Below are 22,887 nucleotides of genomic sequence, written 5' to 3'. Positions count from 1 at the left end.
CTGCCAACGTAATTTGGTGCAGTTCTGTTAAAGTCACTGGAGGTGCACCAGTATATTCCAGCAGAAAATTTGGCTCATATAACTAATCTCTCTCTTTCTCTCGTGTGTGTGTGTGTACATACAAACACACACATTAATTATTATTGCTTTTTTTTTTTTTTTTTAAGACAGCACCATAGATGTGCATGGCACTTGGTAGATAAATGAGATACTGCCCCTGCTCTGAGGAGCTTACAATCTCCATTTAAATGCAGAAGAATATAGATCTGTAATACTTGTCACTCATGGGTGAGGCGCTGTACGTTTTAGGTTCAAGATTAGCTTCTAGTGGAAACTCCTGTAGGCCCCCTTAGCCACTGAGGGGTTGCACTGGTGCTTCTCCCCTTGAAAATAGGATTCTTTACCTTAGTTTCCACAGAGATACTCTGAGCAAGGCACATGCACTCAAGTTACATGTGGGGATTCAGAATTGGGTTCATAATGAAATAATCTAGCTCAGAGGTTTATTCAAATGAGTAGCAGCTTGCTTAGAACTTTATTACTGAATAGACTATTTCTGTGTTTGTGTTTTTAGCTATCACTGAAATTGCAGTCACTGCATTTCTGATGTAGGATTTTTGACCAGTAGATCCACATAGCTGTTAAGAGACAGCCCCTAAATGCAGAGGGTTAGAGAGTTCCCCTGCACAGCCTCACTATACACTTCCCCCATACACAGATCTACTGTAATTATGGCGTTTGGAATTCATATAGAGGGTGGGAGACAAAATCAGAGCCATATTTTTATTTTGATTGATAGTAAATTGGTGCTAAAATGGAGCACATGAGTAAGCTGGACTACAGAGATTTGAAATGAAGATTCTTGGTCATCAACTGTTAATCTTGTTTATGCTGTTTATGTAAAGGAACAACACTGAAAAAGCAGCATGCCATTTTGGGGTGACAAAATTCAGGACCACAGCTTTTATATTTAATTTCACTCAGTTTAGTTACGCTAACTGAAATTTTTTCTACTACTTCATCTCTTCCCAAAGCAATTAAAAAGTCAACTTTCCAGGGATATATTTTGGATTTAGACATCTACCATACAAATTCTGGATTAAAATAATAAAAATGACTACTGGACAAATAAAAATGTATATATTGTGAGTAAATTCAATTTCTCATTTAAATAGACAATGTATATTGATTCTTTAAAAACATGAAAAACACTTCTAGACCTTATAGAACAGTACCTATTTCAAGTATTATAAAATAACACTGCGGATTCTGACAGAAGTATTTTAACATGGATCATGAGTTTTCCATTCATTTTGTCTCCCCAAAAATTACATATAGTAAGTCATCTGGGTTTCCAGAAGACACTATTTAAAATGGGAAAATGCAATCAAGGAGGAGGTTGAGGGACAGGGTCTTACCTTTGGGGAATCAGCTTCTAGAGTGATTAGGAAGGGGAGCTTATGATAGAAATGCGATACGAAACAATTAAGTAAAAAATCATGTTAATTTAAAAGTTATGGAAATAGCGGAAGATACTTGTTACAATAAATGCTGTACATTTAACATATCTACTCATTCATATTCATACTCAATGGCATGGACAAAAATGATCTCTTCATTTTACAATATTCCTGGATTATACTTTAAACTTTATGCCAACAGAAAATACATTTGTTTGGCTGTTCTAAATAGGAGTTGCAAATATTCGGAAATATATATAATGAAAGAGACTTTTATTGCAATTTCAAGCATCCTACTCTGCCCTAAATGTGTATGTGTAACACTCATTAACACTAATGGGTGCTGCATGTGAACATTTCAGTTACAGTGATGACCATGTTGTCTTTATTCAAAGAATAGACTCAGAATAAATGCTGTGTGATTTCCAGGTGTTATGAGTCTGTGGTTTGTTACACAGGTATCGGCATACTGAACTATATCGTTTTCCACTCTAGCATGCAAGTATTTATGAATCTATAAAGTGATAGTGTGTATATGACTCAGAATATTTTAATTAGACAATTTTTAAAAAATAAATAACTCTTCAAGAAATAAACTTAGTGGTAGCTAAAGATGTTTTATAGTCCCTTATTTTTCAATTTTAAAAAATCAGCTGTTTTGCTTGGCCCCAATACACAAGGTTAAATATATTAATAACTTAAAAGTTAAAACCTTTTAGAAGGAAAGCTTGACTCCTTATCCTTTGCATTCTCTGAGGATATCAGCAATGTCTTCCATACGGCAGTTTTTGCCATTTCATCAGAAATATTTATTACAGATGGATCATCTCTAGACGAAAATGAACACACAATATCACAAGTGATCAGTCTTTGTTCTCTATATTACTATACAGCAGGACTTGGTCATTGATTATTATTATAAGAAATATATGAATATGTTAAACAATTATATTAGAACTTAGTAAATATTATTAGCAACTTCACATATACTCCATTAATGTCACTTATTTAGTGCTTTACTCTTGCAAAATGTTGTACAAACATGAATTAATTGATCCTAACAACATCTGTTGGCATCACCAACAACATAAGTAGGCATCACCACCAATTAATAGATGGGGAAAATGAGATACAGAAAGGTTATGTGAGTTTCCTAAGGCCACTGAACATATCAATGGACTAGAATGGAAGAACTCCTGATTCCTAGCATCCTGATCAAGTCACTAAACCAATGTTTCTCAATGACCGGTCTGTGGACTGGTGACGGTCCCTGAGATCTCCCTGATACAGTTGAGGAAGGCAGCCAGCCAGTCCCTAGTATCAAAAAGATTGAGCAATACTGATCTAGACTATACTAACCAACTCCAAGTGTAAGCTGCAGTGTTTTAAAACAATTGCAAAGCTGGAGTAATTTAAAGATTTTTTTTTAATGATTTCAAAATGAATATCTTTTCTATTAAAAAAAAAGAGGTATTAAAAATCAGTAACAGGAAACTCCTGAACCCTTGTGTCTCTAACTTTACTAGGACTGCTTCTGAGGAACTGTAGGACCATGGACTTAACCTTTCATATATTTATTTTTTTTAAATCATTAAGGGCCTCAGTCTGTGATAGCACAAAACTAAATATTGTACATCATTTATGACTTTATTTGTATGCAGATCAAGGCTCCGTATACAAAGAAAAAAGTGGCTCCAAAGTTTTTGATGAACTGCACCAGTTTGCAAGACTAGTGCCTTGTTTGTGTCTGTGGCCTCTTAGGGTATGTCTACAGTGCAATTAGAAACCTGCAGCTGACACAGGCTCACAGGGTTTGGCTGCAGGGCTGCAGCCTGAGCTCTGGGGCCTTCCCACCCTGCTCCCCACCCTAGTCTTGCAGTGGGCGTACCAAGAGCTAGCCCAGATATTCACCATTAGTGGGCTGATCCTGCAGTCTTTTCGCAGGCAAAACTTCCACTGCTGTACATTTTTCTCGGTGAATAAAGACTGCAGGATCAGGTCCCAAGGCTAGGGAGGTGGAACCTAGGACACAAAAGCCTGAAGCATGAGCTTTGGGATGCATATTTGTGCTCTGTTAACACACATGCATATTTCTTTTTGATAGGACAGATTTCATTCTGTGCCAAGATTAAGAATTGTCACAGTATTGTGGCATGACAGGATTTTATACAATTGTTTAGTCCTTTTCTCATGTTTGCTTACATCAGCCCCAAGTTAATCAAAAGTATATTTTACCTGTAATGGCCTTCGAGTGGTAACTGAACAGTGCCCTCCTCTTCCATTGCTAACATACTTTGTTCTTCCTAGGAGGAAGACATTTAGATGCAAGAGACAAAATGATGTTCTGAACATGGATCTTTTTATATCTGTTATAACCTTTCTTTTCTGTAATATTAAATATTTACTAAAGTTCTTTAAAACAGAGGATACAGTTCCAATTGCTTTTTATGTTTGAAACATCTGAAGCTAAAAATAATGTATTTAAAGGACAATTTTCCACTTAATGGAATTTTTTACCATTAAGTGGAAACATAAAAGTTTCCTTTGTAACAAAAAGAGAGCGAAGTTACCAATAAATATTCAGCAAAGAATGTATATATCAAATTTCAAATACTATGTAAGAGCAGACATTTAGGCCGCACTGTTGAGCAAGCAAGAATCAGGTAATCCCAGATTTATGACTGCATGCACAACTTTACTGTAAAGTGAATGAGCCAGGGCCCCAAAATTAATTTTCAGTGGAAGATAAAAAGGCACCTGGGAATACCAGGGGCTAAGGAGAATGGGGATGTGCATTCGAATCCATTGGTCAAATATTGCAAGTTCATGAAACCTTTAACTCCAGAAAAACATAACTCCTAAAAGCAACATGTCCTGTTGACAGTGAGAGGACAAGAGCCACTTCAAGCAACTACAGGCTTTATTCCTTTTCTGAGTTCAAATCCAGAGCATTCCTCAAATATACCCCAGGCTTAATATATACCCTCAAGTACACCTGAGTTAAACTCAATGTTCTACAGAGCCCACATTATTCCAAGGCCTCAGGCAGGCCAGCACACATCCCAGGGCCCACTTAAGGGCCACAGCCCCATGCAACCTATTACATGAGGAAACTTCAACGTTTTCCGCAAGAGTGCCAGGTTCTCTGAAAATCCAAAACTCTCTGCACTAAAGGTGGGTAGATACCTAATTTACAGGAAAATGTGGGTGCAGGAGAGTCTATATGCACCTCATTAATTCTATCCCAGTGAGGGGCACCTAACCCATGCTCCCATGGCCAACCCTCTAACATCGCAATCCAACAAAACAAACCACTCAACTGAACCATGGAAATAATAGTGTCTGCACAACATGAACGCAGGCAAATGCTTCAAAGTTAGGTGTGCCTACACTGACCAATGGATGCAATCATAACAGCCTGCGCTAACGCAGCACAGCACACACAACCCCATAAAGACTGAATCACAAGAAATTAAAGCCCTATGTAACCAATAACCCAAAGGAAAGGGGTGGGAGTGTTATTTCCATACTGGGGAGTAAGAGGTGGCAGAGTAGGAAGAGGCTTGCTCCATTTGCCTTGTATGGGTGTCACTTTACTAGCTAATCCCTGCATTTAATAGGAGGATTGAGATTGACCAATAGCAACAACGTTAGGGCTACCACCGGGTTATATGGCACCCTGGTTATATGGCCCACATTCTGAGCCCACACTCTTAATTTGGCACTAGCTATAATGGCCAGTATCATTTCCCTCAGTGAGGAAATTTAAGCCTTGCCAAAATTGAGTTTGTCTCTCTACACATTTTACTACTAGACCTGTTAAAAAAGTCACCATTTTAATTTTTATAATGAGAAAAGTGTATTTTGTCCATTCGGGTCTTACTCAAAATGGCTTAAGTGGTTAACTCTGAAGTGGCCTCCGAAGTGTGTATTGGAAGAGATGAATAATATACAAAAGAAAACTGCAAAGCAGTGGGAAAAAATTGCCCTAGAAATGTAAAGCAACGTAAATTATGAAATTTTGATCCAGTCAAACAAGTTTTTAGATCTTGTCAACTTTATTTATACTCTTGTGGGTAGAATATTTCTATTTTTAAAATCTGTGTGATAGCAACTCTCCAATTAATTCTTTAGAATACATGTCAGAAGTTTTATTACTAGTTAATTTTGTCATTTCCAGGCTTCACAGCTTCATAAGTTTTTGACAGTTAAACAGTTTTAATGATAGCTCCAAATATTTAGAAATGCCAAAACATGTAAAAATAACCTCTCGAAATAGACAGTGACTGAAATAAAGCAGCAGCAGCAAAAAAAAAAAAAAAAAAAAGATCTTTCCAGTTTTGTTGTCTGATGCTATCTGGAATGTGAAAGAAAGCAACACATAACCAAAACATGGGGATGATATGGAAAGGGTTCCTTTCCAACAACCCAAAATGTGAAAAAAGGTACCTTGATTACTTATAATTAGTTTGACTCAAAAAGACAACAGATGTGGACTCAAATCTCTTGTTTGCATTGGTATATCAGTTACAGTGTGAAGTGGAACGAGCAGTGTATTTTAAATTTCATTCTGATAGCTTTGGACATATATTGCAAATAGTAAATATTAATAATTAATATATTTATCACTTATATAGCATCTTTGGTTTTCAAATTATTTCATAAACATTAATTTTCACTATGCACCAGTGAGACAGGACAGTAAATTTTATCCCCATGCTACAGATGGTTAAACTGAGGTAGAGAGGCTAAGGCCCATATTTTTAAAATATTTAGGAGTTGATGTGTTCAACTGAGTTAGGAGCCTACATACCACTGTAAAAGGGATTTAGGCACCCAGAGCCAAAATCCAATTATGAACCAAAGGGGTTTAGGCTCTTGAGTTCCTAAATCACTTTTGAAAATTAGATTTAGCCTTCTAAATCAGTCAGTGTTGTAACGCTGAGCACAGCAATGTCTACATAACCTTTACAAATCCAGGCCTAAGTGAATTGTCCAAGGCCACTGAAGAAAACTAATTTCCAGGATTAGAACTCTGGGGTTTCTGACTCCTAGGCCTGTGTTCAAATCACTAGACCATACCCCCCTCTAGGGACCCCACTTCATAATTAGATGTACCACTGGGATTCCTTCCACCCACACAGAATCTCTTTGACCTCAGTATGATATTATGCTAGCATACAGGTCTGCAGTAGTGCATCTATTTGCAGGAATGGGGCTTAGATTTGTAACTTTAAAATGTGATATAATCAAAATCAAAGGACTGACACAGTTAAGTCTACATGTCACATGGATGATGACTCAGCTCTAAGATTTGGGGTAAATAATTCAATGGAAATATTGATAAAGAAGAATTAGGAAGTGAACAATGAAACCCCGACCTACCTCTTTTTCTGCATCTTCCAGTTTCTTTTTCTTGCTCTCGGGCATCAAATCATCCAACCAGCTTAGCTCCCGTTTGGTAAAAAATAAATCCATGAGTTTTCTGACAAACACCAAAGCTAAAACCTGGTCAAGACATTTATTTCAATGGTCAGGGTATTGTAGGCAAATAAAAAATGGTAAATATGCTTTTAAAGGGACACTTTCAAAAGTGATTGTGTTTAAATTTGTAGTCAGGAGACATGCATGGCACAAGCATATATATGGATGGTTATACTGTCTACTCTACTTTGCTTGCATACATTTGGTTGGTGGATCATCCAAGAGGGAAACTGGAATTTTATTCTTTATTTTGGAAGGGCTAATGCATTTTTCAGGGCTTGGGAAAAAAATTTGTAGGGTGCAGTATATTCTGGGCCAATTGATCTTTACTGTCATCCTCTAAAGCAGCATGAAATACTAATCTTTTTTTAAGTCAGTGATATAACTAAGGAGAATTGATTTCAGTAACAGAATCAGTTGAGTTATTTATTTCAACAAGACATAAAACTGTTAACAACAAAGTCTCTCCAGGCACTAAACACCCTTATTGAATGGATGTTCTTTATGTAAAACCATCAAGTAGAATTTTTTTTAAGTGACAAATTGTCTCATAAAGGACCAAATCCTACTCACCTTTCTCATGAGACTAGACAGTAGGGCTATTCAAATGTATAAAGTGAATGAGATTTGATCCAAACTGCAAGATTTATATAGAATTTCACTTAGATCATGCAATGTGAAACTATCCTTATCTATATTTTGAATATACCTGTACACAATTCATGTTTTCTAGCAATTATTTATAAGTTAGGAGAAATAACTTATCTTTTTGAGAAAATAAAAACATTTTTCATACCATCATTGGAAAGACAATGGCAGCTCTTGAAACCTTTATAACCCACAGGAGTACAAGACAGCTCAGCTGAATTATGGTGAAGAGATGGACTTTTCGAAGAGGAACATGCCTCAGATAAATAAAATCTGGTTGATGCTTTGCAGGCATCCAAAATAACTTTATTCTATCAAAAAGCTAGAAGAAATATAAATATAAAGCATAGATTTTAGCTAAGAAATTTATAAGCAACTGAAAACAGGGTCTTATAATGTGAAGTGTCAGGCAACCTTAATAAAAGATGACATAACCAGCCCCACCGATAATAAACAAAATTTAAAATAAATGGGACACTGTCAACTTGTAATCATATTTCCACATTTTGTGACAAGTAACCCCTAAAATATCTAGAATTGAAGGAGATTAAAGAAAAATGTTTGCTTCTTTCTCTTTCAGTTTGTTTTCTCTGTGCATTTGACAGCACTTTGTGCATAGCCTACTTCACCGTTTTGTTGATGGTGCATGCCCCTCCCCCAGGCTTTGCAAGGGTGCATCCATCTCAGCACTTTTCACACACCAGTGCAGCTCTACCGGCACTAGCCAATTTGGGGGAGTTCATGTAGGCTGGGCATACGTGTTTTTACTACGTCATTTCACTTTGCATCAGTACATGAGAAATAGTCCTAGTGCCAGATCCTGAGCTGCAGCTGTGGAGTGCTTGGCACAGCTCAGAAGAGTGGGATGTTAAGGAGCTATTGGTACTCCCACCATCCTTGGCCAGCTCTGTGCTGGCCTAGGCCCAATGTGTAGATTGTTGCCAATGGTGTTCCAGCTGCCAACTGCCTCCAGGGCCATTCCAGCAGTGGGGAATCACTAGAGCATTCCCTTTCCCCAAGTCATGTCCACTGTAGGAGTTGCTACAGTTGCTCTTCCCTATCTGAGATATCCCTTACATGTGGGAGGGGAATCCTCAAGAGTCTGGCTAAACCAGCTGTAGAGCAGCTAAACAAAGGATTGGTCTACTTGTGTAGATGAAACTCAAGCGGATGTTTACCATTAATAGTAGCAGCAATGTTGAAATGGAAGAGGCAGTAGGCAGGCCTGTGTACAGAGGGAAGAGGAAGGAGCCTGTGCAACAGTGCGTTGCTCTGAGGCCCACCCAAAAGTCTCTTTAAATAATCAACAGAGGAGCAGAAGAATCATTATCAGTTTTTAATTTCCATGTATACTATTTAAAGAGAAAAATCCATTTTATTTTTCAAATTAGTCACTTCCAGGAAAAGAAACTTGACAGTGTCCCTTTAAGTTTCTATATGAAAGTAAATAGAGAGTAAAAGAAAAAATGACTATCCATTTTAAAAGTAAACACAATAACTAACAGAGAAACATATGTGTGCTTTTCTTGTACTCCATTTTACCTGAATTCCCTTTAGAGATGAAGCACCCATGTAAAGAAATACCCCATAGAGTACTGGCATAGGAATAAACTGCACAGGTGAGGAGAAAAAAAAGGAAGAAAAGAAGAACATAATGAATATCAGTTCATGTATAAAGATATTTTAATTCAAAGAGCCATATTCCTGAATTAATCAAACCAGAATAAATTCAGAATAACTCCCTTAAAATTAGTAGAGTTACTCTGGGTTTACAACTGTGTAAATAAAGAGCAGAATCTGGCTCCAAAGATGCATTTTGCTTTAACAGTTAGTTACCACAATGTACTTTACTCACTGTTCTCAAAAATTAATACAAATGTCCGGAAAATAAAAGTGTAAGAGTACATACATAAAATAATCAGATAGCTTTCCGGTAAAATATTGTTCAGAATGTGACCTGAACATTGCAACCAACATTCTCAGAAAAAGCATCTAAGATTACACTTTTTTCATACTGTAAATAAAACAAAATAAATAATACTGCTAAGGGAAATTGTCTGTGTTGCTTGCACAGTGTTGTAAGTACAGTGCACGACTGTTTCCCAATGATTTTGTGAGTCTGACTATCTAGTTAAAATGTGCAGACTCTTTCTGGTACAAAGTATGTGGGCAGGGAAATCTTTCCATATTTAAGCACCTATTTTAAATGCAATGCACACAACGCACTTTTTTGTGAAACATGCTTAACATTATATTTAAATCAGAATTACAAAAAAATATAAGCATTAAACAATCTATTCCCTTCATGATAACCATACATAAGGTCAAATCCTGATCTCTATGAAACCTATGGCAAAATTCCCATCAATTTCATTAGGACAAGGATTTTGCCTACAAGGCTTACTGATATTATTAAGAATCATGTACACGTATGGTGAGAATAGACCCCTAGTTATTTGCTTTGACTTGGAACCTGCAGAGAATGTGAGAAAGCTTATCTGGTTATTTCAAAGACATCAACTGCAGAATGCTTATTGGAAACCCCCTTTTTTAACCCACAGATCGATCACACAATGTTCTTAAGTTATCCAAATACTGAACAAATTCGGTTGCTGGTGTAATTTAACCAGACTTTGGTTTTTAGATGAAAATTTGCCATTAATCCAAGGCTAGACTAACAGTGAAACCCTGGGCCCACTGAAGTCAGTAACAGAACTCCCACTGACTTCAGTGAGGCCAGGATTTCACTCTAATCCTTTTTGGTTAAAAATATGAAATGCCCCTACCTATTTTATTATGTGAGTGTTAGAATACATTGATTGTTGTCATACACAGAGCTATTATTGCAATATAGGATACTGGTTGGCAGTGTGCCTAATCGATAAAAAGCATAATTAGAATTGAAATTCTATGTACAGTACAGTACTATTCACTTTTTCTTTATTTTTGAAAATGTATTACCTTAAGAACACTTGTCAAAAAGACAGATGAGCCCATTAGAACAAAGATCATGAGCCCTGTAACTCTTTGTTCCCGTATTCCAAGAAATTTGGGCTGCTCTCCTGGAGCAGAGCACTCTGATTCCAGTTTCAAGCTATTCACATGGGAAATAGAAAGGACGGTGGCAGCAACAAACCATGGTAATCCCATAATAGAGCACACTCCAAGCATGAGTGCCACCATCAACAAGTCGAGATGGTATCCACACCCTTTCTGTTAAAAGAAACAGCAACAATAACAAGATGTAAAATGACATCTGGATTAAGGAAAGCTCTAGCAGCAGGCATACCTAATTAACTATTAGAAACAATTTCAAAAACTCAAATGCCTAACAGAAAATAGCAGTCCTCCATGTTTTACCCAAGCTGATGTCAGCAGTGGGAGAAAGGTGGCTATGATGGTGATAGTTTGGTAATTTATGTGAAATGAGTTGGTGGTTTTAGTCTAGTTCCTAGCAGGCAAGTGTCCATATCGCAAATCTACTACCAAAACTGGTATCATTTGGCTTCTTTTCTGGTGGTGTCACGAGAGATACCAAGAGAAGCCATCCATAGAGGTGCTCCTTCCATAGCCAGTTTCAGATATGCTGGTGAGCAAATATGGGCAAAGATGTGTCGCTGCTGTTTTACCTGGACCTGATCTGTTGATAACAGTGGATGCCAATTACCAGGGCTGCCAATATGGTATCATTCACATGCAATGAATTCACTTTTTAAAAAAAACTTAATAGAGGAGAGCAAACAGACATGGTCATACAGAAGGTTGAAAATCAAAGGGATTCTTCCCTCCACAATATATCACAGATACTGTTAAATTAGCAGCTACAAAACTAATTTAAATCGTCAGTGTCTATAAAAGTACATGCACCTTTTTGTATGTTTTAAAATCCTTTATATTAATGCCACATCAAGTAATAAGTTCTCAGTAGTATCATTATCATGCTAAACTGAGGTTTGCTTGTGATTTTTTTCTGGAGATTTCAATCTGTATTTCTACTTTTGTCCATTGTAAAAATAGTCTTCTATAAATTAAGAAGGTTGGTTAAAAAAATAAATCAGGTACTGTGCTTTTTCAGTTTCCCCCATTACATGCTTAAGAAATACAATCCCATTGGTAGGAACAGTCAGTATGAAAGAAATACCATCTTTAAAGGTTGACTGTGTTAGACAATCAGATAAAGTCAAGTTATAACATTTCTGTGCTACCGAGCAGAGGTATGTAAAACATTTGACTCAAACCTCAAATGCATTCAAAATCAACCTTGGTTTATGTTCAACTTGTATGTGAGAACGAACATTGCTTTGCATAAAGTTTTTCCATATAAATGAACTTTTTGTCAAAGCTGGACTTTTTTCCTCCCTCTTTCTGAAAACCCAGGAGCACTGTGAGTATATTCAGACTACAGCTGGAGGCATAATTCCCAACTAGCGTAGATGTATACATACTAGATATGATCGACATAGTGTTATAAGAATAGCAATGTAGCCAAAGAGGCATGGGTTAGCTGCCTGAATATATATCTAGGGTCTCAGACAGGACTGTATTTGGCTGGCTACCCGCACCACCACAGCTACACTGCTATGTTTAGTGAGCTCTCTCAAATCAAAAGAAAACATCTACCGTGATGGAAATTACACCACTAGCTGCTGTGTAGACATACTCTCTGAGACTGTGGTTCACCAGTGCACTTAAAGTTCAAACTGTTACTGAGAAAAGTCACATGGGGTAAATCACATACAGTATTTTCCAATATGGCAACACGTCCAACTTCCTGTTCTAATGAAGCAGTAAAGCTCATGCAAATAACATGAATGTGTTGAACCAGAATCTTACCTGTAAACTCATGCAGATGGCTTATGACAAAAAAAAAAGTAACTAAACCATTTCCAAACAAACTTGGAAGGGTTTGCTACAGAGACTAAAAAAAGAAACTCTAAGGCACACTCTATTCAGAATTTCCATTCAGGAAATATAAAAAAGAGAAAAAAATGATTTGGAAGCAGACAATTTCTTTCTGAAGATGAGTTTTAGATCTAAAATAAGAAGTGTTTGGGTTTCTGAAATGTAAGTCACATACCAAACATGAAAATGCCATTTTTATTCATTTATTTTGTTTACCATGGGAGACATCTTCATATAAGGTAAATCAAAGAAAAAACTCCCTTCACTATCTCACTAGTCTTACATCTAAGACATGTCTAGCTAAACACAGAGATGTGTTAACAAAGATTAGTTATATGCACACATGCACTCAAAGAAGGAGTTTAAATCTAAATCCTAACAGAGACGCCTATTTTACCTTCTGACACATTTTGGAGGAATGTATGCACTAATACATACAGAATCAGGGAGTTTTTCCCGGGATCCAAGGAAACTGACATATGGGAGGACAAGAAAGCATAGCAACAGGTGATGCTATACCAGACCCCAGCAAAACTAATATGCAGCAAGACAAGAGGGCAGACAGGAGAGCCATCTGACTCCCAGATGCCAGTGCTGAAAAAACACATTCCAAAGCTTGGCAGCAATTTCCTGCATCTGTCAAGTTAACCACATGCAATGCTATGCATTGACATGAAGAGTCAGGCTGACAAAAAGGGCAAAAAAAGAACATATCAAATGTCACAATCATCGAAGAAGAGGCAGTGCAAAGTGAAGGACGCCAATACATTTGCTAAAGTGATCTGGGATTGGATTGTTGTTTATTAAAAGTATGTCAAAAGAGGCCTAAATTTGCTGCATATACAAGTACAGAAGCCTGCTGTTGGATTTTGCCCAGCAGCTTTTCAGAGAGGTGATGCCCCTTTCTCCCCTCTCCATCTGTCGACATCCAGCAGGAAGTTGTTCTATGTTGTTTTAAGATCCCATTTTCCCTCTAAAGTTCAGTTTTTACACTTCTCCCTCCTCCAAGAAGGAAGGGAAGGGAAGAAAGCACTTATGGGGAAATTCAAAAGATATAGAGAGGCAGAGAAGGAACAAAGTGATAAGAAAATACCATGTCCCCTTAATAGATTCTCAAAATTAAGCCCACCAGCAGATGATGCCTGGATTTCAAGAGATATTAGACACGACTGTTTAGATTAAGTAAAGCACTTTGGCAAGTGCTTAACTTAAAGCATATATTGAAGTTCTTTGAAGTCAATGGGTCTTAAGCAGCTGCTTAAAGTTAAATGACACCTGCTTCAGTGCTTCGCTGACTTGAGGGGTATGCTCTAAGAACACTTTTAAAGGAGTGTAAAAGGAGAATCGCTGACAAAGAATACAAATTACATACACAAAATTAACATACTTGCTCAATTTTTTTAAATTTATTGAAAAAGACTGCTAAATAATGCACAGTAAGTTAACTGTTATTGAGCAGTGTTGAAAGTACATTACATAAAGCAAAGTAGGAAGGTAAAGTAAACATATGACCTTTTGACTGTGTTCTATAAACATATACCTTTAGTTTGTGTTCTTTTCTGTTGATAATAACAGCTGTAATCTGCTGGTCCATAAAGATAAGGATAGTACAAAGCAGAGCTGGAATTATGGCAGCTAAAATGGTCCACCAAGGATTAGGCCCCAGAGGAGAGACAAACCAGCCACGATCATCTCTGGTGGGCTACAAAAACATAAGGTAATGTATGGCCAATTCAGAATTCTAGTGATTATTAAATGCTCTGACTTTGCAGCTACACAGACAAGCACTACTTAGGAAATGATAGGTTTCATTTAGAGATGCTTCTATAAAGAATTAATATCTCGCTGTATAATATCACAGAATATACTAAACATCATACTGTAAAACAGTACCAGAAAGAGCAGGTAAATATAAACACAGCATTTCTTTAAGTCTTTAACAGTTATATGTTAACTGGGATATTACAGACTTTATTGCATTCAGTAAAATGATAATGATCCAAGGTCTCAGGGGGACGCCCCAAACCATATAATAATCTAGGATTTGCATGATCTGAGAAACATGTGACTGCAAACTTCCCAGTCTGCTGGCTGAGTCCCCCAATATAAAGGAGCACGGGGGAGCCTGATGAGAGACAAGGGCAAGGGTGAGAAGGAAAATAGGGTGGAGAGAATTGGCTAAGACTCTTTAGTTAGACCAACCTACCTTTGCTCCTAAGGATCAAATAGCCAAACTTCACTTTTGTGAAGATAACAGGGAATTTCAGATTAATGAGATTTGGATAATAATGGTTGCACTGTAAAGAGTTTATTATTATTTATATGTATTATGGTAGAGCCAAGGGGGCCACAAGTTGGATCAAGGCCCTGTTGTTTTAGGAACTATAGACACACACACACACACACATACATACATTCAGAGAAGAATTATTATTCACTTGTTATCAAATATCTACTTAATCTACTATGTAGCAAAGTATTTTAGTGATGCAATACAACAGTACAGTTTATTAATGAATTACCTTGAATGCATTTGGAACCTGAAGCTTTGGAGACGGAATCCCCAGGGCGTAGTCAATTAAAACCATGGACATAATAGTGAGAAAGACAGCGAAGTCACTGACTATAGATCGCACCTAAAAATATTGAGCCAAATGTCATTTCCAGCAGGGAAATACCAAAAATATCCACATGGGATTTGAGAAAGCAAATACAAGAGCTGCAACTTAATTCCTTTTATGGCTTAAGACAGTGGCTCTCAACCTTTCCAGGCTACTGAACCCCTTACAGGAGTCTGATTTGTCTTGCCTACCCTCTCAAGTTTCACCTCACTTAAAAACCACTTGCTTACAAAAATCAGACATAAAAATACAGAAGTGTCACAGCACACTCTTACTGATAAATTGCTTACTTCATCATTTTTACCATATAATTATAAAATAAATCAATTGGAATATAACTATTATACTTACATTTCAGTGTATAGTATTTAGAGCAGTACAAACAAGTCATTGTCTGTATGAAATTTTAGTTTGTACTGACTTCGCTAGTGCTTTTTTTGTAGCCTGTTGTAAAACTAGGCACATCTCTAAATGAGTTGATGTACCCCCTGGAAGACATCTGCGTATCCCCAGGGGTACATGTACCCGGGTTGAGAACCACTGGCTTAAGGGAATACTTTCCTTACGGGAGAGATTGTGCTCACCCATGTGCTGTTTCAATTTCACAACATGGAGAAAGAGCACAGGGACCCATTCTTGTTCATTCACATTATGGTCAGGCACATTGGCAGTCCTTACACTCCCATGAGTGTGCATGAGGACAGTGCCACCACTGGAGTGGGGGATGGTAATAACTCCATCCTTCCTCCTCACCAACCAGAGAAGCTGGTTCAAAGGGGAGCATGCACTGCACTCTTGCCAGGAGTACTGCAGCAGCCTCAGGAGACAATGCAACTCTTCCTAGGAATCTAGATTGGTGGGAGATAAGTAGCTTTGGTACAGAGTATAACATGCACAGGGTGGGAAATATTTAAGGAATATGAACAGGATTGCAGAAGGACACATCACTTGTAAACAGAGCACGCTAAAGGAAGAACAATTTGCAGTGAGAGTAGTGTTATCTTTAGAACATCAAGCTATTTTTTATCATTATTCCTTTTTCTGAAGAGAGCTGAGTTTTTAACCTTTAGGACCAAACTCCCTACTGAGTCACTCTTCAGTGTTAAAGGCTGATTTAAGATGTTTCTGTTTGTCAGATTTTGCTGTGAATTACTTTCTGTTTTAAACATCAAGATGGAAACAGAAAAAATAACAAAAACAGATAACTAAACAATTTCTCTACAAAACCCCAACAACTTACAGCACTTCACCAGCAAGAAATTATAGAGGGCAGCAAGAAACTGGGTCTGCAACAGTGGAGATTTATACTTCCACAAGATTTACACAAACTTTTGCGTTAAAAAGGTATATTCCAGGTACCTTTGTTGGAAAATATCGGCTAGTCTTGAACTGCTTCAGTGTGGATGACAGTGTTACTGTAGAAAAGAACAGGATGACTGACCAGAAGAGAACATCTGGAACATAAGGGCCATGATGTCCACAGGCTCGTCCAACGTACTCCCCATGAAACGTCCCACATTCCTAACAGGAAGAACAAAGCAGGATTGTTTTGAAAAATGCCCTAGTAAATGCTGTTATATAATTTTTTCCCCTGTGATTAGTTACTCCCTTAAATAAATGACAGATTAGATCATATAATATATTGTCAATAGTAAACTAATTTTTAATTTTTAAGATATTCTTTCATTTAAAACCCCAAATCTTTATATCTGAATTGTATGGACAAACTGTACTTTTCAGCTGTAATGCTATGAAGAAAAAAGGAAAGCTAGAAAATGAGAATTGTCCATCTCAGAATGAAGAACATCTCATACACTCAGACATTGTCCCATAGAGCACTAAAGAAACTTAGCAATGATTGACAGTTTTTCCTAGAGATATTTAATGACATAATCACTATGTGATATCAATTAAGGATGGGCAAATTGGTTTGGATAAATAAAACTTCTCCCATACTTTGAAACAAACCTGTATTTGTTTTTAAACAGTTTGGTTGTATTTTTTTTTAATGTTTAATTTTCACATGGCTGCTGAGAAAGGAAAGAAAATACTCTGATAAGGGCTACTCTTGTTGCATTTCCAAGCTTTAGTTGTTTGTTTTAACTTAATAATTTGAAGGAAAACTATTCAGACCTACATATTATCCCAGAATGGAACTAACAAATGTATTTACCAGAAGGGGGCAGCACACTTCACAAAATTTTCTTTGCTTAGGAAAAGCTGAGATTGTTTCTAAAAAAGATCTGATAAAATTCAGGGAATACACCAAACAAAACAGTAATATTTATTTCAGACAACAGCTTCACTTCAAAGTCTGATGTGTCACAATTTGTCAAATTTTAACCAATTTATTTTAAAAAGATAGCAAACAGGTTTGCTGCAACCTAAATCTCACATGTGAACCTTACATTTCAGATACACCTCTAGTAGAAATCTAAAAAAGGATTGTCAGACAGCCATAAATACAGATGTGTTCAGCTTCCTAAACAATGAGCACAGAAATGTGGGAAATCTATGAAGATGTGAACTATAGAACATGGAATCCCACTGCTCACTCACTAAGTAAAGGAATATAAGAAACAGAGTAACCTGAATTGAGGGGTCCATTCTCCAATACCCTGACTATGGGAGAAGACTTATGTGGTGAAAAAGTAACTGACCATACTGTCAAAATAACAAATTGGGGCACTTTTGTGGCAACATTTATTAGAGTCATAGAATTCTCAGGTGCTCTACATTTTGGCACTCTTCTTTGACCTGTTCTATTTATGTATGTAAGAAAGAAAGAAAGAAAGAAAGAAAGAAAGAAAGAAAGAAAGAAAGAAAGAAAGAAAGAAAGAAAGAAGAAGAAGAAACAAAGCTCTGCCCCATCCCCCATGGACTATCTGTCCCACACTTTCCTCCTCTTTATGGTTCTGGTCACCACAGAGAGAAGGAGAAGTGAGGCTATAACAACCACTAGGTACCTATTCCTTCCCATTATATGCTGCCAGAGCAGAATTTTTTCATCAATTACACGGAGTCACTGACTCATCAAATTCATATTGCAGTACCATGGCTGGACAATTTATGACAAGCTTTGGTTTTGAAATGATTGGCATGAAATACACCCTACTATGGGATGAGAGTGAGACAAGGGAGTGCAAAACATATATATCAGTATAGCAATACATCTGGGACAAACAATCAGTAGGTATTAAAAACCAGAAAACTTTGATTGATGAAATGAAAAAACAGAACATTTCATGCATCCCAAAAGAAGCTCTCAGGACTTTGGGACACCAGATGAAAAAGTACAACTGCCCTGGTTAAACCAAGGCACATGGTCTCTTTATGATGGCCTATGCACAAGGGTGAATTTCATCCTGTAAGAATATATATCAATTTACTAACTGACTATACTAATGCCTGTATCAAGACTCTAAGCGGGCACAGTGCAAACTAGAGATTTGCAAAAATCTGAGCAGACTAAGACTCAGCCAAGTGTTTGTGCAGTTAATAAAATGTATTTTCTTTGCTCTTCTGATAAACTTGACTCCTGTGTCCTTGCTTAGCATTACACTTATGAGGCCTACCACCAGGAACACTAACAAGAGTTAATATGTGGAAAATACAGTGCTGTCTGTGTGTGACCAGAACAAATCACTGTAGGCTATCACTGGCATATTTTGGCACCAGGGAGGGGTTGCGAATGACATGAAGAAATTTCAAATGATGAATAAATATATAATTGTCAGGAAATCAGGATATTTATTTGACAGGCATGGGGGATATTGGAAAATCTGTTCAATCATACTGCTCCCAATTTAAACTAGATTATTGACTATAAATCTTTGAGGGGAAGCGGAGTTATATATTCCTGAATCCTTCATTGTGTGCAGCTTTTCAGCTGCTTAATATAACACGTTAGGGCTTAGTAACATTTATTGTTAAAATTGAATTAGTTATTTTATATCTAAGCTACAAATATACTCTGAGAAACACTGTGATAGCAGACACCTTCTCTTGTTATTCTGAGAGCTCACGCTATCAGGTCTTTGCTGAAATCGCTAGGATCCCTTAGAACTGTGGTTCTTAACTTTTTCCATATTGTGACCCCATTTTACAACACAAAAAAGTTTCAGGGACAACCCCTACACATACTCCCATCAATCCATAAAGAAAGAGAAGGTGGTTATGACCCTATTTAGATCTTTGTGTCACTCCCTTGGATTGGATTTCAACTCCCGGGTTGAAAATCTATGCTGTAGAAAGAATACAGTATCAACTGAATTAACATTTATAGACTTTAGTTGACTAAACCAAGGCAACTCTGAGTTTTGCTTTTGAAAGCTTTCCCCCAGCCTAATTTTCTGAAAAGAAATTCATGAAGATGAAAGACTACATGTCTATGATGACGACTCTGCCTACTGAAGAAATCAAACAAGCCCGGTCTTGTGAGTCTCATGAGCCTGTCCCAGCTTTCTCTCTTTCTAGACTGATCTGTCATTGGCTTTGTAATGAAATGACCATTTACAAAGAAGAAAATATTGCAAGAAAAAAAAAGAGCCTGTGTTCAAATATGCCATTTACAAGCAAGCTTCAAAAGCAGCTGAGGGAAAGGAAAATAATAAGTGTAAGGTTCCCTGGCTCCAACCCTATCCAGAAAAATATATAGTTCAGGAACAAATATTTTGTGTGTGTGAAACAAGCCCTTTCAAGAATAATACATTTTGCATTAGGTGCTGTAGAATGGTGGCTTGATTTCTTTTATGTCAAGGAAATGTTTATACAACTCCAATAGTAACACAGTACATAGCTGACATTAAAGGAATGGGTAAAATAGACCTTTAGCAACTAACTGGGATGTTAACAAACGTTCTCTTTCCCCCATCAGTATAGCCTGAACAGCTGGAAGAGTATTTTAGGGAAAATAAAGCTTATAGATTCTTTCTAGACAAGGCAGCTTTGGTTTTGCCATCTGGTAGAATTTAGGTCAAATTCATTGTCGTCATTTGATGTGTTTAGACAATCTCAGTCATACTTCTCTGTAAGTATGTAAACAAACTTTTTAAAGCAGTGCACAATGATGCGCATTCTTGCTTTAATATGTACTATGGCAAATGGCCGACACTATTGTGGTGGGTCCCATGTTTTTCCTTAGTGTGGTGGGTCAGGGCGTTGCCCCTTGCCCCTATTCTTGGGCATTGACGGCTCCGCTATTGCTCTGTTGTGGGATAGAAGGGAAGCGGGGAAGGGACCCGGGTCAGCCCCCTACTCTGGGTTCCAGCCCCTTTAGCTTCATGGACTTCTTACCCTCTTTCCCCTTGGGCAGGGTTTCTCTCAGTCCTCTGTGCCTGGGGAGTCCCCCTGCTCTGCTTGGGCAGGGTTTTGCTTCCCCTGGTACTCTGATCCTCTGGTCAATAACAGTATTCTTGCAAACTACAGTCAGCTCTCCGTCCCTCCTCCTCGGGGAGGAGAGGCTGGCCCAGCCCAACAGGCAGCCCCTGCCGCGCTGGAGCAGCCCCTCTCCCTGCTGGAGGGGAGGAGGCAGCGGGGTCATGGCAGGGCTCAGGCAAGACCCCACCTCCAGGGCGCAGCAGCGCCTCCCCAGGTGACCTCTCCAGCCAGCTCTCCCTTCCGGGGCCTTAACTGGCTCCAGGTGCTCTAATTACCCTGTAGTAACCTCTCCTCAGTCCACAGGGAATAAGGCCTTAATCATCCTGGGGCTTATATACCTCCTATCTATCACTCACCTGCTGTCCTCTGGCCCTGCTGTATCACAGTACTAATAAAGATTATATAATAATCTAGCAAAAGGTTTCTAAAAATATTAATGATAGAAAATCTACATTAACCTTTGTTCAGCAAAGTACTGTATGTGCCATATTTAAACAATACAATCATAGCTAGAGCAATGTAATTTATTAATATGACTATAGCAGAAAATATTACATTCATGTTCATGGATTTATTAGGTTTCAATACTTCACTTACTGACACCGTTAGGTTTCCCCAAGGTATGTCCGATGCAGAGATATTGTGGTCATTCCAATATTGCAAGGTCTTATTGCTAGGATTATGTGGCTCCACACAACTACATCTGAAAAGATAAAGAAGTATTTTTTCGTATTTACTTACGAAATCCAAACTCTTTATTACGCTTATGGCATTAGTGTATTAAAATGATGCTCTACTTTTTAATATAATTTTAGTTCAATTTAATTCAGTGAATTCTTGTTATGGAGCTGAATATAGATCAATAGTTATCAGTACTGCAGGAGCATATTTCACAGTGAAGTACATGTGCATATATAATACATAACATTGTGGTGACACATGTAACTGATTATACACAGTAACACAATTTTCTTTTTATTCTATTGATGTACTCCAGATTTCATTAAGAGCACTGACTTGCTATTGAGTATGTGCCAGTGCTATTAAGCCCATATCTCTGAAGTTTCCTGCATAGAGATGACCTATTATTCATGGCTCTGGGCTCTAGAGTCATGCATTCCTCATACTCTAACCGTGCTGGGTTTCCCCTCTCTCTTTTGTAATTGTCCTGACAAACCCGCAGGACAAATGTCAGGGTTTTGCATGATCCCCAGGACATGCCGCACTGCATCTGCCATTTTCCCCCTCCTCCACAGCTGCTCTTAAAGTTTCATTTTCATTTTAAAGTTTGTATTTGAACACAGGAAATGTGGCAGAGGCAGCGTGGGAGGACAATGCTCCAAACAGGCAATTTAAAATCAAAATTAAGTCTTAAGCATTTGAAGCAGCTGTGGGAGGCTTGCTCCTCAGCAGAGTCTTAAAGAGTATGTACGGTACTTTGCAGATTCTGAAAGGAAAAAAATCTTGCCTTGCAGCATTCTTCAGTCAAGCACACTTAAAACCTACAGTACAAAACTAGCAATAACAGCTGCAAAAAATGCTGTGCCCCACTTAGTGTTAAACATTTCATGGGCAGCTGTGGACTGGTAGACTAAGCGTAGGGTGGGAGTCACTAGATCTATATTCAAATCTTGACTCCGCCACTGAACCATAGTATGCACTTAGACAAGTCATTAACCTTCTCTGTGCCTGTTTCCCTATCCATTGAATAGGGATAAGAATTTTTACCCAGGTTTATAAAGTACTTTATGTTCTGCAGATGAAAACTGCAGCTCTCTATACTGCAAAGCACAAAGTAGATTTCCACTGAAGTACTATACATGTGACCCAGAGGTGAAAGTAAGCTGGTATGGTATGCTACGGCGTACCAGCAAGAGCCGGTACGCCATGCCGGACCGGACCGGCTTCCCCAGGCCGGCGATTTAAAGGGCCTGCGGCTCCCGTCAGCGGCCGCCCCCCCGGGCCCTTTAAATTGCCACCAGAACCCGGAGTAGCAGCAGCAGATGGGAGCCCCTGGGGCCCCATCAGCCATTTAAAGGGCCCGGAGCTCCGGTGCAGTAGCGGCAGCAGGAGCCCCAGGCCCTTTAAATCACGCCCTAGCCCTGGGGCTCCCAACCGCCTCTGCAGCTGGTAGCTCTGGGGGTGATTTAAAGGGCCTGGGGCTCCCAGCCACCACTACTGCAGCTGGAGCCCCGGCCCTTTAAATCTTGATTTAAAGGGCCAGGGGATTTTAAAGGTCCCGCCTCTTCCAGTTAAGACCCCGCCCCCTGCTCAGGACTCCGGAGTACTGGTAAGTCCTTTAAGTTACTTTCACCCCTGATGTGACTCCACACCTGCATTTAACATATAGAGACATATTTTCTTTGTAGACCTCCTTGGTTTTACTTTAAATG

At 38.2% G+C, this 22,887-nt stretch overlaps 1 protein-coding gene across 2 annotated transcripts in view; it reads right to left on the bottom strand.

Annotated features, from left to right (window-relative positions):
* SLC4A10 (solute carrier family 4 member 10) overlaps positions 1-22,887 on the bottom strand; it is a 176,592-nt gene that overhangs the window by 2,597 nt on the left and 151,108 nt on the right. For both annotated transcript variants that reach the window (XM_065413209.1, XM_065413210.1), the window contains exons 15-24: positions 21,092-21,197; positions 16,475-16,636; positions 15,017-15,130; positions 14,035-14,196; positions 10,554-10,805; positions 9,135-9,203; positions 7,741-7,914; positions 6,846-6,968; positions 3,696-3,763; positions 2,173-2,289 (exon numbers count right to left, since the gene is read on the bottom strand). In XM_065413209.1, coding sequence (XP_065269281.1) covers positions 2,173-2,289; positions 3,696-3,763; positions 6,846-6,968; positions 7,741-7,914; positions 9,135-9,203; positions 10,554-10,805; positions 14,035-14,196; positions 15,017-15,130; positions 16,475-16,636; positions 21,092-21,197 — 1,347 coding nt within the window. The remainder of the gene's footprint in view (positions 1-2,172; positions 2,290-3,695; positions 3,764-6,845; positions 6,969-7,740; positions 7,915-9,134; positions 9,204-10,553; positions 10,806-14,034; positions 14,197-15,016; positions 15,131-16,474; positions 16,637-21,091; positions 21,198-22,887) is intronic.

The sequence above is a fragment of the Emys orbicularis genome, chromosome 11, assembly GCF_028017835.1.
Source record: "Emys orbicularis isolate rEmyOrb1 chromosome 11, rEmyOrb1.hap1, whole genome shotgun sequence".
Classification (NCBI taxonomy): Eukaryota; Metazoa; Chordata; order Testudines; family Emydidae; genus Emys; species Emys orbicularis.
This window is presented reverse-complemented; position numbering and strand designations above follow the sequence as displayed.